The sequence below is a fragment of the Anguilla rostrata genome, chromosome 2, assembly GCF_018555375.3.
Source record: "Anguilla rostrata isolate EN2019 chromosome 2, ASM1855537v3, whole genome shotgun sequence".
In the NCBI taxonomy this organism is placed as follows: Eukaryota; Metazoa; Chordata; class Actinopteri; order Anguilliformes; family Anguillidae; genus Anguilla; species Anguilla rostrata.
In genome coordinates this window covers 42,669,242-42,687,365 of record NC_057934.1, presented here as the reverse complement: position 1 = coordinate 42,687,365, position 18,124 = coordinate 42,669,242, and the positions used below count along the sequence as shown (strand labels likewise).

Sequence of the window (18,124 nt, the reverse complement as noted above, 5' to 3'; positions counted from 1 at the left end):
AGCTTTCAGTCCTGCAGCCAGAGGGAAGCCGCTAATGTACATACTACAACTAATTATTAGATATTTTGTCAGCAAAAGCAGTTTATTTTGTCACATGTTTACCAAACCACTGAAATTGGTCTGAAAATGGGACAAGCTGAAAATATGAGCTGGTGCACAAATTGAAAGCTTTAGCAAAGCAGTGAATTATTTGATATTTCAGGCACTTTTGGCGTGAGATGCTTGCTTTCAGGCTCACACTACCCAAACACATTTCACGGCAAATAAAAACGCGACTAAAAACAAATTCACTCCCTAATTATGCAAATGATGTACCAGCTCACAGGACGAGGTAGAATTGTTTCATAAACATTACAGAGAAACTGTCCCCCCCGTTCCAAAATATGAATGTCCCCTCACTCGCGAATGTAATAAATCTTATAAAATTGCCATGCCTGAATGTTTTCAAGGAAGTGACTGGGTTTCTAAATACATGGTCCTGTTGGGTTTGACTGAGCAGTGGGTGTATTATAAACGTAATCCACAGTATACCATTGGTTCCTGCAGATCTCAGAAAATCAGGGAAAAAAACAGTCTGGCATTTGTGTCAAATTAGCTGAACTTTAGTGGACTTTATGTACTAAACATGTATAAAACCATTATTCATGTTCTATATTTGTGTACCTAAATGCAGCCAAATTTAATATATTCATGATGCAGTGAATCACCGACATCAACCAACCACCTGACCTGGTCATTGCATTTGATGTGCTTTCACATTGGCTTTATGTTGACGTAGTCCGTTACATCCTAAGAATAGTTTTTAAATTTAAAAGCCCAGACAAGTGCACTTCAGAGTTGTCTTTATATAGCCTTGTTCCAGGAGCTACACTTTAAGTGAGACCCAGGAGAGATCACAGGAAATTTATATTCACCTAATTATCTTGGCAACAGAAACTTAAATGCAAAGGGTGAGGTTATGAGTCACTTGTGTACTATGTTGTTAAGTTCAGTATTTGAGAAACCATGCCATCACCACTTTTTAAAGCAAAAGGGAGACCACTTAACTAATATATGAACATGTTGCCATATCTTCTGATCTGGACCAAGCAATATTACAATGTGGAAAGAAGGGGCGATTACAAAAACCTAATTTAAATATGTACCCCACAACAGATATGCATAGGGAATCACATTTTCCCCTCTCACCTTCCAGTCTTTTTCAGCAATATCTGCTAGAGCTAGAACAACGTCAGTAACAAAGTAGAACCAGTTCAATGGGAACAATGTTTTCTCTACCGCACCATCCTTCACCTGCATCTCTACCAGTTCCCTTCCAACTCTGACCAAAAGGACTCAGCAGTTTTGGAAAAGTTTACCACTCACATCCCTTAGGTCAATTCCAGCCAGGCTGGGTGGGCTGCTGCAGGTGATGTTGTTGTTGACATGAACTACCATGTAGGGCTCCTCTCCCACCACCAAAGTCTCCACCTGCCGAGGCACCACCTGTGGCCTGCTGAGACTGTAGGCCTTGAGCGGGAGGATGTTGCAGTCACAGTTCCATCGGTTGCCCGTCAACCACAGCTGATCCAGGCTGTCTGGGATCTCTGGAGGGATGCTACTGAGCAAATTGTCTTTCAGGTTGAGGTAGCTCAGTCTGGGCAACAGCTGCATGGTGCCATTTTGGAGACACTCCAGGCTGTTCCCAGACAGGTCCAGCCAGGAGAGGTGCTTCAGCGGCAGGAGCACCTCTTTGGGGAGCTGCTGGAGCTGGTTGCCAGACAGCAGCAGGTAGTCAAGTTTTTTCAGGCCATAGAAGGTATAGGAGAACAGAGATAGCAGTTTGTTGAACCTGAGGTCAAGCTGCTGTAGGCCTTGGAGTTCCATGAAGCTCTGGTGCTCCACCACAGAGATGTTGTTGTGCTGCAAGAAGAGGCGGCGCATCCCTGTCAGACCAACAAAAGCCAGGCGGGTGATTTTGGTGAGGCAGCCTCTGTCCAGGTGGAGACTGTGGAGCTGGGACAGTCCTTTAAAAATCTTGTCTGGTAGGGTCAGGAAACAGTTGCCAGACAGGTTGATCACAGCCAGATCAGACAGACCCACAAAGGTACCTATGTATGCTTCCTGCACCTGGTTGTCTTTCAACTCCAGCATCTCAAGGTGACCCAGTCCCTCAAAGATCCTGTCCCCAAGAACTTTGATTTTGTTTTTGCTTAGACGTAGCTCTTCGAGGAAATGGAGTTCGCGGAAAGTCCTGGGCCGTAGGCTGCTGATAGAGTTGTTGGACAGCCTCAGCACTAGGAGGCTGTGAAGACCCAGAAAGGTGTCTTCATGAAGCCCACAGAGTCGATTGTTGGAGAGGTCCAACCAGCGCAGAGACTTCACATCTATGAAAGCTTTGGGTGCCAATGTAACAATCTGGTTCTGGGCCAAATAGAGCTTCTGAAGCTTTGGTAGCTTTAGGAAAACATTAGCCTTGATAACCTTCAGGTCATTTCCTGTAAGATCCAATTCTTTGAGCTGAGATAGGCCCTGGAAGAGTGATGGCTGCAGATAAGCAAGCCTATTTCCAGCTAGCACCAGCTCCCGAAGGCCGTGTAGGTCCTGAAAACAGTTTTCAGGCAGCACTACTAGTGAGTTCCAGCCCAGGTTAAGGAGCCACATATTCGAGAGGCCAGTGAACAGCTTTTCCTCTATGCGCAACAGGTGGTTGTTGTTCAGGCTGAGGGAGGAAAGCTTGGGCGTGTTTTTGAAGACTGTGGATGGGAGGGATTGCAGACGGTTGCGTTCCAGATAAAGGTGAGCTAAAGAATGCAGTCCTTGAAAGACCTGTGCGTCAACAGAGGATAGCTGACCGCTCTGCAGGTTCAAGAAGTCCAGAGTGCTCAGGTGCTTGAAGGGAGAAGCAGGAAGGGTGGTGAAACGGTTGCTGTCCAGCCATAACGAGTGTGTGGCAGATGGTATGTCAGAGGGAAGATGTGTGAGGTTACGAGCGCTGCAGTGCACACTGAGCTCTGATCTGTAGTCATCATTCAGACAGGTGCAGCCCAAGGAACAGGGGGGAGAGTTGTCCCAAAGCGTAGTGTCTGGCAACCCATGCAGGGCTTGCAGTACTCCCAACACCCACAGCGCCAGCACAGGGGAATTCATCCTACCTGAGTGGACATAACAGTTGAAGACAATTATACACACACCTGGATTTTACTTCAGTGCTGGATGAAAATAATGTTCAAACCAGTATTTAAACAATTATTATCATGTACATGTGGAACAAATGTTTAGAAAAGAATGTTGAGGATGGTTCAAATAGTTTATTCTTAGCTAGTCTTATCACATCTAATAAAGTGCTGACTAAAGGAGGTATACTCGCCTATGTGCAAGATTCCATATTTGCATTGGTTTGCTGGAATACTATGTAAATATCAAGTTAATGCAAATACATTTATTTCTTGGAAAGTGGTTCCAACAAGCTTTTACGCACTTAGGTAATATTTTCACATTTTGGAGTTAGAATAGAAGGTACATATCCAAACCATGACTCATTCTCTCATCACCAAAATTAAGTTACACTTAGTTACACACAGTGCACTACATACCAAATATGGCTATTTTATATATATGACAGGTTGGTCTGTTTGTTGCAAGCATTCGGTAAAAGACGTTTACACAGGACACTGACGACCCTGAATTCCCGGATTCTGCATTCCCTGAAATGGGTGCAGTGCACACGTTTTAATGTTACTCCCTCATGACATTCGTTTTTTAGTTGCTTTATCTTTCAACACAGTCAGAATCTCTGACCCTCACCCCCTTCCACCCATGCTGCACTGTCTTACCTGCAGTTCCAGCAGTCGTCATCAGAGCCTCTTAGGCAGCCACTGACAGAGTGGATAGTGTGTGTCACTGACCAGTTAGGTCTGTTTTTACTCTCTATCCTTTTCCTGCCAAAAAAAACTTCACCCACAAACCTGTTACACAATTGACCTTTTCATTTCCACAAGTTTTTTTTTCTCTCAGTATAAATGCATATTCACAACTGTATTTTTTATAGCTATTTTGTGGAAAAATATGTTTAAAAAACTGTACATGAATGCAACTACAGGTAGTTTAAGTTACTTATAGTGCTTAGAACAAGAGTTTGGATTCCATGGGTTTCAGGTCAAGTCAGTGTCATTTTGTATTTTCCACAATACATCTCAGGCAACTGCAATAAAGGATCATAATTACATTGTAACTGGGAGGGAAATACAATTTCAAGTGAGTATATTAAGTGTCTTGGAACTTGGCCCATTGAATCTCCATCGATGAGCTTCAAAGAGTATGCAGACCACAACTTCTAGAACGCGTTATTGTCAGTAAGAATTCTCGTGCAAGAATTTCACTTTTTTAAAATAAATTCCAACCAGTGTACAATGAATATACACTTTCTACAGATAAAGGAAGTATGAACAGAACCAGAGAGCAACAATGAGCATTATTGTAAATTTTGCAACTTCTTACAATAAATGAAGCTTGCAATGCAGTTTCATGAAGGATTAAGTGATAAAATCATACATTTCCTTAAACCAGATTTATCTTAGCTGATGGTAATACATTTTAACCAATCTGAAAGGCTGGGGTGTATTTTCAAGACTGACAAAGCCCTAGTTATTAGTTTGCAGTTAATTTTGGGTGAGCTCATGATAGCATAAAGGATTTGGAATTTGTTTTGAATCTGAAGCGCAAAATAATTTAAGAAAACACATCTGGCAACAGAGTACAACAAAAAGCATTTGCTTCTTATCTCTGAGTGCAAGTGGAAAGACAAATTCAATACTGGTTCAAATTCAGTGGTGGGTGTCATCAGATTCATGCCTTGAACAATAATTCAACAAATATTTGGCCATTTTCAATGCCTTAACACTGCAGAAACAAGTAACGACTAAAACCCTGTCAGATCTGACTCGATATTTCCCTCATGGTAGAAGAGATGTTTGTTTCTCTAGCCTATGCCTGAGAATGTACTGAGAATATGGGGAATTTATTTAAGATCATGTTGTCCAATTACTTTTGGCCCCCTAAAATAGAGGGACTATGTATTAAAGGGTAGTAGTTCCTGTATCACTGGATATGGGTACCCTTAAAATTTAAGGCTTAATTACACAACCAGTGCCCAAATACTTAGGGTTTCACAGTGTGTATGTATGTATGCATGTGTATATACAGTGTATATATATATATATATATATATATATATATAATAGTTCAACAGTAAAAATGGTGCATTGTGACAGACTATTATGACACAGATGGCAGATTCAATTGAATTGACCTTACCATACCTTACCAAGTGATATTTGAGAACTTCCAAGATAAAACATTAACCAGTGAGGGTGCATATACTTTACATGCATGTCAGAGTTGAAAGACCTTTGTATAAACCCTATCAACACACAGTAGAACGCTAAACCAGGACAGCGGAGTGTACCCTGCACTCTATTTAGCAATCTCCTATCAAAAGGTTTTTTTTAATCACCCAGAGGTCTGAAATATAAAGACATTTTTATGTTTTGGTACAGACTGAGCTAGAGAGGACCAAGCAAAAAGCAGTTATTGAATGTTTCCAAGACAAAAAAACTAGTTACCAATAGACCAATAATTACAATTACAAAACATTTTCTGTATTCCACGTTTATTAATAAAAACCTGTTCTATACACAAGGAACACTCAGACTGATAGAGAGCCTCGGGCCAAGGGGTCCTGTACTGTGACACTATGAGGCATAACAGATAAATTAACATTACCAACAATATACATCAATTTCAACAAAATAAATTATACTATGTACAATTGTCAGATTTCATTATTTTTTTTAAACAAAAAGTGTGGTAGTTCTGCCCGACTTCATTGTGAAATAGTAGGAGCATCACGCCCGGGGAAAATACTTGTATAAAAATACATTGGCAATTCAATTTCAAATAGTAAGACACACTGAGGTGTCAAAATGAATAAGGCCATTTAAGTGAAGGTATTGTTTTAATGACTTTGTGTACTTCTTGTACACCATAGTGTGAAAATATCTCGATCCTGTCCATCCTTGGCCTCTTCACCCATTGCAACACATTATTTACTCTCTATGTTGGTGACGTGGCAGGGGTCCATCAAAAACTCGGCAGACGATGTGTTGCTTGAATCAGTTTAGTACACATATTCCCTTCCATTGAAAAACAGTACTTGTTTGTTCATTTAGATTGACGGGCAGCACATATATACCAGTATATAAAGCTCAGTAACGTCTTTATTGCATTGTCGGCAGATTCCCTTTAATAGCTCTGGCCCGGCTTTGATCCTTGGAGGGAACAATCAATGAAAAGCCTGATACGCAAATGACTTAGCACCAAAACAGGCAACCAGCCGCCCTTCAAAACTGGACCCCGAAAGTGGCTAGCGGAGCAGCGAGCAGGCCTCTGTGCTGAGGTGTTACCACACTGACCCCCCGTCAGGACAGCACAGCGAGGTCCTGCCTGAGCGGACGCTAGCTGGGGGTGTGGATGTGGGGGTTGGTCAATATCTAGCAAGGGCTATGGAGGTGGGGGGAATAACTTCACAGCCTGTGGCAGCAGCAACCTTTCAGGAAAAGGCCAGAAAATGTTTCAGATCAACTCATGTTCCCGGTTCTTGTTTTTTTTCCCCCTCCTCAGTAACAGCAGCAGTTTACAGACGTACACTGTTTCGAGCGCGGCAAGGAGCTCTTGAGTGGCAATAAAGGAGATCAAGGTTAAAAAAAAACTAAACAACATAACTTAATGGAAACACCCTGTCACGTGACATTGCGTAGCCCCTCCCAGACGGGCGAGTTCTCTCTCTCTCTCTCTCTCTCTCTCTCTCTCAGGTGTATTCGCACAGGTGCCCACAGCCCGCGGGGCAGTGCGAGTTGCTCTTCAGCCAGTTCATGATGTGCTCCAGGTGCCCGCCGTGACTGCAGCCCTGGCACCACACGAACAGCCCCTTTACCACATGGTGGCACACGGCACAGATACTGGCACACTGGTGACACCTGGGGAAACAGGGGAACCAACAGCAAAATGAAGAACGAGCCTCCTTCCTAAAATTTCCCCGGATGTCGATGCCGTTATCTGTTAAATCATCGCATTTCCTTGTCGTTACCTTCTACGATTCCATTATGTGATAAAAACATACATAACTATGCATGACTCAGAAACAAAGCCATGCCTGTTCAAAAATAACAATGGGAAAAGCACATCCAGCCAAGGACAGCACCAGGGGGAAAAAAACAGCACATGCCACGCCCGCTCTCACCTGTCACAGATCCAGCCCTTGTTGCTCATTGGCCGCTTGCAGTTGCTGCAGTTGATGTGCAGTGTGGTGGAGGCCTGGTTCAGGCAGTTAATCGCACTGCAAGTGCTCAGCTTGATGACCTCATTGGAGACATTCCAGAGCTCGAAGCGCTGCAGCAGGTCAATGTAGGACATGTACCAGTGCTCCTGGGGAGGTCATAAACACAGCTGTGACAAGCCAGCCTAGTATGGGTGAGATATGCCACGGCACGCTTCCACAACCTTTATAACAGGCCTGCTCAATGTCCCCATTTGGAAATGTCAATCACAGCCGGGTCTTTTATACCATTAAAATGGCAATGCAAATGGTACCATAACCATCTACTCATTTAGATCAATGTTCTGCACGCTCCTACCAGCGAAAGCTTGCGCTACTACAAAACAAATGCTAAACAGATTGCATATGGTGCATACTTTGAAACTGCTCTATGAAGTGACTATGAATGCGGCTTTGAATCACAGAATAAAAGCCTAAGCTCACTGGAAAATCTAACATTCATAATCATGGCAGAGCATGAAATTCTAAAAATTGGGCTACATTTCAAAAGAAAATTGAATAAAGTACTTCAAACTTGAATAAAGCAAGGCAACAGGATCTGCTATTTATGCCCACAAGTACCCACGAAGTACACCTGACATGCCCAACACCGCAATGCTAGAACCCTGGTATGAGGCCCAGTGGACTGGAGGACCCAGTGGGAGGCTGACAGAAACTGCAGAGCAAGACTCCCCGCGGACCCGCCCGCACGGGGAGCGTCCGGCGAGCGCACGCTCGCTCACCTGCGTGAGCTCGTCGATCTCCTTGCGTATGCGGTCGCCCAGGACGATGAGCACGGACACGGCCATCTGCACGTCGCCCTGCTCAGCGTAGTAGCGCAGCATCTCCTGCAGCACGGGCCCGAAGAAGCGCGGCGGCAGGTGCGAGCCGAACAGCGGCTGCGAGATGGAGATGAGCGAGAAGGACTCGATGGGCGTCAGGCACACGCTCTCCGCCTCGTTCCCGCTCACGTGCGGCGAGTCGGCCTTGTCCTGCAGGTGCTCCGGCGCCGACGGGTTGTCCACGATCTCGTGGCGGAGCGGGAAGGCCTCCTGGGGCAGGGTGTACTCCGGCTCCTCCGCTGGGGCACAGGAAGTTAGAGGTGCTCTTACGGACACGCGTTACTGCATCGCAGCTACACGCCGCATCACACACACATTTAAACTGAGCCTGCACTCAGAACAGCCACGGATCTGCATGTACCTTAGGCACAGGCACAGACCGCATGTTGAGTCTTTACATTTGTTGTAAAGAAACTGAAAGATTTTCCAGGTCCTTCGTATTTCAAAACAGGACACTGGCCAAGCAGAATGCTACACAGGCTGATACACTACACAAATTAGGATTAGCCCACTGACAGACGGGATCCGTTCAGACTTCAAAACAAAGTCACAGTTGGATGGCAAGTGCCGTGTCTTGAAAAATAGGGCAACTGATCAAAATGAAGGATAGTGTTTTACAGAAAAAAAGGAACAGGTGAAATTTAACAGATAAGCCACAGGCAACCGACAACTGAATAGCTTTCACAGTGGCAGACATTTTGCAGTTTTAAGAGTGCACGTTGTCAAGTTGATGTCTTTTGCAGGTGCAGTGTTAGTATATTGGGAGACCAGGTGCGATGCACTCTTGCGTTCATGAACGGTCGAAGCAGAGGTGCACGTCTGTCGCTCACCAGCCTGGTTGTCATGCTCCATGGAGTACAGGTCATCATCGTCCAGCTCGGCATCGCCAAACATGTATTCAGCCTGTCCCTCACTGCCTTCCGTCTCTTCGTTTTCTGGAAAGAAAATGGCTGCCGTCAGGTACCGGAGTAATGCTTACATACAGGGCATACGTACAAATACACATCACAAGTCTTGTGGATTGTCAGGACACATGAAATACAACACAACTATAGTTATTGCACCATCTACACCAAGAGGCTTTACTTCTCTGGAACACAATTAAAATCATGTTATGTCCAATAACAAACGGGCTGCTTAATGATTGGAAGACTGCACTCGTAGGGCTAAGAGCTAACCGTCGTTATTGTTGATGAGGGAGTTTCCAGGGTCCATGTGGATGTTGTCCTGTCTGATCTCTCCCTTGCTGCGGTCCAGGCGGCTCTCGTTGCCCAGACCTGCAGACATCTCCTTCATGTTGAAGCTGAGGAGAAAGAACAAGAGTCTGGCTAGAGTCCAGTGCGATGGGGAGGAATCTCAGACACAGAGAGGTACTTAATTACTAATAGCTGCAGTATGTAATCATACAACAGTTTCAGTAATCATTTCAAATTAAACACAATAGAGATTCAAACTTGTATTGTAGATGGAATAATTAAACCCAGTCCTACCTGTTCATAAGAGGCAAGGTTCCCATTTTACTAATATTAAGGTTTGGAGTCACTGTGCTGAGGCTTCCTGGGTCAGAAAACATTATCCTTAACATTGTCCATGTAGTTGAAACCTTTAAACATAAAGAAAAATGGAAACAACTGTGATTTGATTGGTTTAAATCATTTTTGACTGGTTTAAATCATTTTTTATAAAATCATTTTTTACATTTTTATTATTGGGATGCCCAGCTCTAATTTTAGGCCTGTCCTCCCTGCCACATCCATTGGAAGAGCACAGATAAGCAGTGCTCAGCCTCCACTGCTTTCCTCTACACAGTCCACCAGGTGAGCTGTGCAGTCATTGTGTCAGGCACATAAACTGCATTTACAGCCGATGCAGTCAAATTGCAGGTACCCACCCAACCAGGGGAGCTTCCCCTGCACAGGGAATGTTCTAGCACAGTCTGGCACTATACTAATTTATTTCGAGAGACACTTATATGGCCTCACTTTATAAATCACTCTGGATGAGAGCACCTGCCAAATGAATGTAATGCTTGAATGCAACATGAAGGAGACCCACAAAACTAAATCCCTCCCTCCCGACGACACCACAACCAGCCGTCCAGTGGGTTTTCCACCTGGGTCACCTCACAGCCACGCCCAAAAAGTACCCTACGTAAATACGGGAAGGCGAATGACAGCGTTGGCCTGACGTGCTGCAAACGCACGGCCTGGGTGTACGTACTCAACGTTAGTTCTTATGTCCCTGCGGAGGGAAAACCGTGTCCTGAAGGGGGCGATCCAGGACAGTTGTGAAAAGACTGAGCGGAAGAAAGCGCAGATGGAAGCCAGCTTCGTCTTGCTGTTGACTGCTATAGCGCCCCTCGCTGAAACGCTTGACTGCAGCCAATGCTTGCGTTGCGTTAAGAATTTCAGGTGACAAGTTTTACAACGCATGAAATCGACTTTGCGTACCTCTAAGCGTCTGGATTTACGTACATACGTAGGGTACATTACATTACAGGCATTTAGCAGATGCTCTTATCCAGAGCGACTTACGCAGGTTTTTTACATAGCGTTTACATTGCATCCATTCATACAGCTGGGTATATACTGAAGCAATGCAGGTTAAGTACCTTGCTCAAGGGTACAACGGGTATGTTTCGGGCTTTAGGATTTAATCCCAGACATTCCCAGGGTGTTACGAGCAGTGTTCTAGAAAGACAAGCCACTTGTCAGCAACCCAATTCCCGAAATTCCAGAAAATTGAAAAATTAACTGCATTTAGTTCATTCCATAACTAACCATATAGTATAGCTTGATTTATGCTCTATTTATAAAATTATATTCTTCTCTGTAAAAATCTTATCAGTGTAATACAATTCCCATTAAATGTTTCACCATCTCACAGGCATCAAAGGTCCATGGGCGCTTCAGGCAAGAGAAACGGTCTCTTTCATGATAAAGTTTAAGAGATAAAAACATATTAACAAGCTAAATTGCTCAACTGACAGAGGACCAGTATCTACACACACATTAATGGCTGAGTTCTTCAAATTTATATCTCGCCTGGAGTAATCTGTCTACATCATCTAGTCCAGCAGGGCATTGTGCTGCTGTCTGCAGGTAGTGAAAGGCGAGCTGTTGGGGGGGATCAGGCCTGAAACTCTAAAGGTAAAGCCGCTTTGTGACAATGGCCTTTGTACAAAGCGCTATAGAAATAAAATTGAACTGAATTGTAAAACACACATTTTACATTTGAATCTTTCCTGTACAATGGATGCACAAAAAAGGCACAGTGAGTATGCTAAAGAAGGTCACCTGAGGTCGTTTGAGCTCCTTGGCCACCTTGGCGTTGTGGTCGCAGAGCTCGGCGAAGGGCTTCCCGCTGAGCAGGTAGAGCCTGGCCGTCTTCACGAACCAGTCCATGCGGCTGCTCTCCAGGTCGGTCTCGAAGACGCTGAGCGCGCTGGACACGTGGGCGAACTGCTCCGTCAGGTCGGGCTTCTTGAAGAAGAAGATGGGGTATCGGCGGTCCCCCCCGGCATAGGGCTTCCTGTTGGAGTCGCCGCTGATCAGGCTCTCCTTTGCGGCGAAGGCCAGGTCGCCGAACAGGCCGAAGCAGAGGCCTTCCGGGTTGGCCTTGTCCACGGGCCTGCTGGCGTCCTGGAACATGTGCTGGTACAGGGTGCTGTCCTTGGAGCCCGAGAGCAGGAAGTAGGGGTCGTGCAGATGGCGCCACACGATGCCCGTGGTGACGTCCTTGTGCTCCTCAAAGGTGGCGAAGGGGATGAAGGGCCGGCGCACGTCCCACACGTAGATGTTGTGGTCCACCATCATGGAGCACGTGGCCAGGTGCCACTTCCGCTCGGGCCGCCACTTCACCCGCGCCACCGAGGCGATGGTCTGCACGCAGTGGATCTCCTTGGCCCGGTTGGTGGTCATGTCCCACACCTTCACCATCTTGTCTCGGCCGCCCGTTGCCAGCCACCCTCTGCACCGGGAGAGGCAAAGCCGACATCACCCACATACAAGAGTGACAGCTCCAACAGAGGCAAAGCTTTCTCGAAGAACAGCAAATAGTGGCAGGCAGCCTCAGTATGGCATCAGCCAGTGTACCTGCTTGTTGTTTTCAACAGGAGCTTAAAATTAATATAAAGGTACAGGGTTGCATTAACAGAACATTACACCACTGGACAGACAGTACTTTCAATTTTTCACAAACCTGTCCTCGGGGTGCCAATCACAGCAGAAGACGGGTCCAGTGTGCGCAGTGAACATCCTCTCGTACCGGTCTGGCCGCCTGATGTCCCACAGCTGCACGTTGCCATTCTCAAAAGAAGCAGCAAACGTGAAGTAGTCCCTCATGCTGAACTGCACGTCTCTCACACTTTCCGATTGCCCTGGAGGAAACCAGCAAAACAACACAATGGTTGCGTCACCATCAATCACGTCTTTCACCGAGCAGGCCTAACAGCACAGGGTTGAGGTCATACCTGAGAAGGTGCTGACAGACTCTTTCTTGCGCAGGTCAAAGCACTTCATGTAGCCATCCTGAGACCCGCTGAGCAGCATGTAAACCTCCGTGGGGTGGAAGCAGACCTTGTTGACTGTGCGCTTGTGCTCAGTGAAGAGCTGGTCCTGCTTGTTCCGAGACGGTTTGCCCAGGTTCCAGGTGACCACAGCCCCGTTCGTGGCGGCAGTGGCCAGCAGGTTCTCGTCCATCTGGTGCCACATGACGTCGGCGCAGCTGAAATTGAGGGAGGGCTTGCGCCCGACGCGCAGGTTCAGTTTCTCCACGAACTGCTCCTCCTCCAGCGTGTATATTTTGAAGATGTTGCGCCCAGCCACCACCACCTGCGCCGCATCTCGGCATACGCTAATGGCATTGGCCGGCGCATCCAGATGGCAGAACATGGTGCAACCACTGATAGCACTGTTGCCTAAGGCGGTGGTCACACGCGCCATCTTCTCCATGATCTGGGAAGAGAGACGTTATGAGTGGCACGACAGTCAGACACAGAAAACCACACTTAAGCAGGGAGATCAAATCGCAGGACATCATCAAGAAGCTCGACTTGTAAACAATTTCTTCTGGTGGATATTTACCAGAAGATGAAACTGCGGTAGTATGAAGCAGGTTTCGGTGCTTGAAATGGGTACTCATTTTTATTTGCATAGTTGGTAATATCAGTTATTTATCAATGCAGTTGGCATTCACTTGGGCACTTACTGAATACTACAGAAGCTGCTGTATCCCCTCTAAATGAGATTGTTGGTTCTAGTTGGACTCCAGTCAGAGCACACCTGCACAGAAGTATTTCCAGAAACAGTAAATTTGTTGCAATCACACATAATGCTACATTTTGATTCACCTGCACGTCTAAAAAGCTTAAAGTGACCAATAAATGAGGAGAATAAAACACATCTGAGCCTTACCTTCCATCCAGCGCTTCAACAGAAAAATAAGCACTTGAGTCTCCACTCTGTGTTTGTGAAGATGCATAGCGAGTGGCCCAGACCACCAACTACACCGCCTGGAGGGACTCTAAGAAGAGGCCCATGATAGGGTTTCGCAGGACAGCAAAAAATGACACACCAGCCTGTTGAGAGCAGGGGAGAAGAGGCACATGTTGAAAAGCAAATGAAGCACTGTGCATCTACTCTGCTGCCCCATTAGCACGACAGCTCTCCAATTATTATCTAAATAAAGGGAAATCTAATAGCTGAATGGCAGCATTTGGACAGCTCTGCCAAGGTTCTTCCTTTCGTCAATTAAATGCTATGAGAAATGCCACGTTCATCTTCATAAATTACAGTACATTATTTTTGAAAAAAAAAGTATAAACGCATTCAGCCTGAAGTACACACAACCCCTATGCTTTTGTAACTGCAGGAACATTAAAGTTTTAATAAGTCGTGCAATGAAAAGAACAGGAAAGCCCTGCTGTACAGCTCTACAGAAAGTATGCAACCAACTTGCCATATTTTTGGTGTAGTAGCTAACACTATTCATGTCGATAGGGCTTGTTTTTTGGTCTGTGCGGCGGGCTCACTGACCTGTCCTTAGTACGTGGATATTTTAATGGGCAGTGGGTAGTATGCGTCATCCAGATCAGTTGAAAATCAGCAAATCTATATAGCTAGCGCTTAGGATAAATATAGCTGCCTGGTGATGTTGCATTGCATTGTAACGCGTGTACACTGTGTACACAAACGGTATAGCTGATTACTAGCTACTAGGCATTCACAACTAAACACTGTTTTCGAAGATCCTCACATCAAACCAGTTGAATCAACTGGCTGTTTTATTACGCTCTGGTAGCAAATGTTAGCGAGCTAACGTTAGCCATCCAGTTTGTTTACATCTGTTCCGGCAACGCAAATCAAACATGTAATTTCAGGCCGCATACTGTATGTCTTTGGCTTGTTATAAAAACTGTATTCATTTTATTTACTAAAGGACATCATTTAGAATAGGTAGTTAGCTAGTTAAGAATCCGCAAAACTCCAAAGACTAACCTTCTGAAACTAAAACGTTCTTCACAGCAAAAGGGAACCGGAAATACAAGCATTTTGCAGCACATAGTTCATAAGAGGAGGCGGCCGCTATAGGCACGTGGTATTATAGCGATGGACACAGAAAATGTGGCGGTGAAAGAGAAGGGTTTTTCAAGAAATGCAATTTGAACCTGAACTTTTGTTGCAGCAGATGACCCAGATTGTAGTATAAATATATTACTATTCAATCACCTGACTAACAAGTGAGATAGTCGCTAATTAACCTTTTGGGTAGCCTTTTTATGGAATTCCGATCGGCGGGTTGTTGCCTAGTCCCAAGTACAAGCGTTACTAGAGTTATAGTGGTTTATATTCTTTCAAGGAAGAATATAGTGGGTGCCTGTTGTTTTGAACTTATTTGTTACTACGGGTAGTTTAACTAACTAAATGGATTTAGATCCTGTTTCCACGCTGCGCATAGAAAGGACGGGATGCAAGAAGAACGTGAGAGTGATGACAAATGTTTCTGGTTATTCCTTGTCAACCATAAAGAACTCAGACATAAGTACCTTTTCGATTCAGACCTTCAGCATAGGAGACGAAGGGACAAATATTCAGAATTCCGTATTTGACTGTAATGGGGAAGTATTCAGGATAAATACTTGTGTTCGTTGCTATATAAATATAAATAATATCGATAATTAAAAAACGATAGACATTTTTGTACTCGGAACTAAATATATTGTTGCTACGTTTGACGAGCTTGCTGGCTCAGTTCTAAAATCTACTCATAAAATTCGAACTAATTTAAGTAGATGGCCAATTTGTATAGGTGACTTCTGTAGACTGTGGCTAGGTGGGTAATTAAAAAAATATATAGACCTTAGGCTACTATGACGGTAGTTTACTTATATTCAAATACGCCTGTTTCCTTCCAAAAATACAGGCCTACACAAATTTTAATGGACTGCATTCTGTTAATAAGTCCCCCCCCCCCCAGAAAAAATAAATAAAAACGGTCACAATATACCTTCTTGTATAGCATCTGACATAACTGAATGCCACCAATGAAAAATTAAATCTGTTTTTCCTCCTTAACGGCGAACGTGCATTCTATTAAAAATGAGATGACACTGTCAGGTCACTTAGCAGTTGGTATAGCTCCTTTGCTAGATAAAGTGAGAGACAATGTGCAAACAGTGAGAAATAGGATGCTGTGTACTACTACTGTTGTGCTGTGGGAAATGGCAGTTCCATGCGTAATCTCTCTCCTTGCATTGCAGCAAGGTGGAAACTTCCCAGCATGTCTCTGAACAAGCACCTATTTGCCTGTGAGGACCCCAGTGTGTGGAGAGGCATATATAAGAAATATTGGCAAGTGGTGGAGCTCAAGTCAGATGGCAAGGGCAAGAAACGTGGCAAGCTGCTTCCCCTGGATAAATGGTGAGTTTCACTCACATTAGCCTCATGTTATAATCACCGTTGAGCCTACATGCCTGAATATTACAGTGAATAAGGACCATTCTGTCAGCTTTGCTTTTGCTCTTGCATGGTACAAAAGGTGCATTAAAATACACCCAGGTGTTTTTAAGTGTAGTTGATTTGCGTGTTCAGTTGGTCTATTGTTGAGGTTGAAGGATAATGTGTATTGTGTCCATGTCAAGGTATCAGGAAGAGCTGCCTGCAGCCATAGCTGGCAGATCTGAGCGCTTTCTTACTCATACGGAGCTAGTCAAGCTGATGGAGTGGAAGCTTACGGTGAGTATCCGGAAAGAGACGTGGAAGTCGCAGGCACGAGTCACTCCTTTGACAGCACTGTCCCGTGAAGGGCTCGGTGTGGTCCAAAACGAGCATGGTGATCTGGTAGAGCTTCTGTTATTTAATGTGACTTTAGTTTTTCAGTTTGTAATTCTGAAATTCATAACTTTATCAAATGTACAGTAATCTGTGAACATGTGGAGTGTGGTCTGTGTATCCTCATCTCTGCGTTGTTTTTGAGGGCAGAGAGGGAAGTTTCGCCCCAGGTTGCAGGAGTTAGTGGCTACTAATTCCAGTGAGACAGTGGAAAGGTGCACTAAGAAGGCCTTCGGTCTCCTCCCTGACATCACTGCTGCCGTCACTGAGCTCAGCTCTTTGAAAGCTTTGGGCCCGGCCACTGCCTCAGGTAATCATCCCAGTCCTTGAGTCTCTACCCATCAAACTCAACAGCTCCTTCAGTTTCGATGTGACAATGAACAAGACAATCGATACAGCGGGTACATTGACATGAAGTGGCACTGGAAAGAAATGATATTATGCGGTTATCTTATGTTTTTTGTACGTCTGTATTTCCCCCCTCTGTCGGTCGTCCTCTTTAGCGGTGCTGGCCGCCGGGGCTCCGGAGCTGGCTGCCTTCATGGCTGATGAGGCAGTCGAGAGTATTCCTGGCCTGAAGCCCATCCAGTACACTGTTAAGCACTATTCTCTGTACCTGCAGCGAGTGAAGGAACGCACACAGGCTCTCAACAAAGGTTAAACAAAATGGCCTACTAACCTGTGGGGGGAGGGGGGGCTATTCAGTGTGCTATTGGCTGGGCATACTACAGTAGCTGCTTTGTGGTGAAATCAGTGGCCTTGACCGTTGCTCCTGCCTTCCTCCCTCTCACTTTCTCAGTGGACACTGACCAGGACTGGACACCTCACAAGGTGGAGTTATGTTTGTGGGCCTGGGCTGTGGCCAGTAAGCTGCAGCCCTCCCTGCTTCAGGACGGCTGTGATGAGGAGGCTGGAACCACCGAGCCACATGCCAAGAGGCAGAAAATCAAGTAGACTCATTTCCCTCAGGACCAGGTAGAGAGGATCACAGCTTGCCCTGGATTTTGACCAGTTCACTTCTCTGATTTACATAGATACTTGTGTGCATTTGTCTCACACTTATTTACATTTGGGATTTAATATACAAACACACGTTTGTCACATATTCAGTTGCGATCTCTTGGTAAATCTGTATCCCAATAAAAAGCAATCACTTCCTACTTCTCATACTCTGTAAAAAGTTAGCCCTTTGCTGTACATCTGGAACCAGTGGCACCAGAAATACTAGAGTGTTTTTATCGACATTCTCTGAATGCGATTGGTCTGTGGGTTTGGAAGATAAAGCGCTCATTCTTCAGATTCAGTAGGGGAGCCAGAGCTATTCCTGGCTCTGGATCCAGCGTAGACTGCAGTAGGGCCTTCATAATAACCTCAGGCCGTTGAGTTGTTTGGGGAATAAAATGCTTCTGCACCAGCTGGAGTGAGAAGCTCCACTGCTTCTAATAGCAGCCTCAAGGAGGGCACTGTATTGAAAATGTGGTCACATAAAGAAGAACATACAGTGTCTCCACCACTGATGTCAGGCAACACACTAAGAACCTCAAATTCAGAGTTAATCTTGGAGCATTAATTCAGCCACATAAAACACAGGCCATGTC

General features: G+C 45.1%; 3 protein-coding genes across 5 annotated transcripts; 1 reads left to right on the top strand and 2 right to left on the bottom strand.

Moving 5' to 3' along the window:
* Positions 1 to 61: 61 nt before the first annotated feature.
* LOC135248109 (insulin-like growth factor-binding protein complex acid labile subunit) lies at positions 62 to 3,941 on the bottom strand. The gene is made up of 2 exons (XM_064322349.1): positions 3,816 to 3,941; positions 62 to 3,134 (listed from the first exon to the last, which is right to left on the bottom strand). Exons 1-2 carry the CDS (start codon positions 3,835 to 3,837, stop codon positions 1,336 to 1,338), a joined length of 1,821 nt encoding a protein of 606 aa, XP_064178419.1. The 5' UTR covers positions 3,838 to 3,941; the 3' UTR covers positions 62 to 1,335.
* Positions 3,942 to 5,633: 1,692 nt separating this feature from the next.
* Positions 5,634 to 14,797, bottom strand: wdr24 (WD repeat domain 24). 2 transcript variants are annotated; one of them, XM_064322348.1, is made up of 12 exons: positions 14,694 to 14,797; positions 13,611 to 13,774; positions 13,405 to 13,478; positions 12,668 to 13,151; positions 12,397 to 12,574; positions 11,493 to 12,165; positions 9,687 to 9,799; positions 9,375 to 9,499; positions 9,027 to 9,131; positions 8,098 to 8,435; positions 7,280 to 7,464; positions 5,634 to 7,016 (listed from the first exon to the last, which is right to left on the bottom strand). In XM_064322348.1, exons 4-12 carry the CDS (start codon positions 13,146 to 13,148, stop codon positions 6,848 to 6,850), a joined length of 2,367 nt encoding a protein of 788 aa, XP_064178418.1. In that variant the 5' UTR covers positions 13,149 to 13,151; positions 13,405 to 13,478; positions 13,611 to 13,774; positions 14,694 to 14,797; the 3' UTR covers positions 5,634 to 6,847. The 2 variants fall into 2 exon arrangements, with proteins under 2 accessions (XP_064178418.1, XP_064178415.1); XM_064322345.1 differs by having other exon boundaries at positions 14,232 to 14,743.
* On the top strand, positions 14,774 to 17,686 carry zgc:112496 (uncharacterized protein LOC541336 homolog). 2 transcript variants are annotated; one of them, XM_064322355.1, is made up of 6 exons: positions 14,774 to 14,935; positions 15,956 to 16,115; positions 16,337 to 16,430; positions 16,677 to 16,836; positions 17,030 to 17,182; positions 17,326 to 17,686. In XM_064322355.1, exons 2-6 carry the CDS (start codon positions 15,976 to 15,978, stop codon positions 17,478 to 17,480), a joined length of 702 nt encoding a protein of 233 aa, XP_064178425.1. In that variant the 5' UTR covers positions 14,774 to 14,935; positions 15,956 to 15,975; the 3' UTR covers positions 17,481 to 17,686. The 2 variants fall into 2 exon arrangements, with proteins under 2 accessions (XP_064178425.1, XP_064178424.1); XM_064322354.1 differs by lacking the exon at positions 14,774 to 14,935 and adding an exon at positions 14,958 to 15,176.
* The last annotated feature ends 438 nt before the right edge of the window (positions 17,687 to 18,124 follow it).

What these genes read in the sequence shown, in the direction of transcription:
- LOC135248109 (XM_064322349.1), bottom strand. Translation starts at nt 3,837, where the DNA reads ATGACGACTGCTGGAACTGCAG. An exon ending in GACGACTGCTGGAACTGCAG is followed by an intron (nt 3,135 to 3,815) that starts GTAAGACAGTGC and finishes ATGTCCACTCAG; the next exon opens with GTAGGATGAATTCCCCTGTG.
- wdr24 (XM_064322348.1), bottom strand. Translation starts at nt 13,148, where the DNA reads ATGGAGAAGATGGCGCGTGTGACCACCGCCTTAGGCAACAGTGCTATC. An exon ending in AGGAGCTCAAACGACCTCAG is followed by an intron (nt 9,800 to 11,492) that starts GTGACCTTCTTT and finishes TTATGTTTAAAG; the next exon opens with GTTTCAACTACATGGACAAT. An exon ending in AAGGGCTGGATCTGTGACAG is followed by an intron (nt 7,017 to 7,279) that starts GTGAGAGCGGGC and finishes CTGTTTCCCCAG; the next exon opens with GTGTCACCAGTGTGCCAGTA.
- zgc:112496 (XM_064322354.1), top strand. An exon ending in GGGCCCGGCCACTGCCTCAG is followed by an intron (nt 16,837 to 17,029) that starts GTAATCATCCCA and finishes CGTCCTCTTTAG; the next exon opens with CGGTGCTGGCCGCCGGGGCT. An exon ending in CACACAGGCTCTCAACAAAG is followed by an intron (nt 17,183 to 17,325) that starts GTTAAACAAAAT and finishes TCACTTTCTCAG; the next exon opens with TGGACACTGACCAGGACTGG.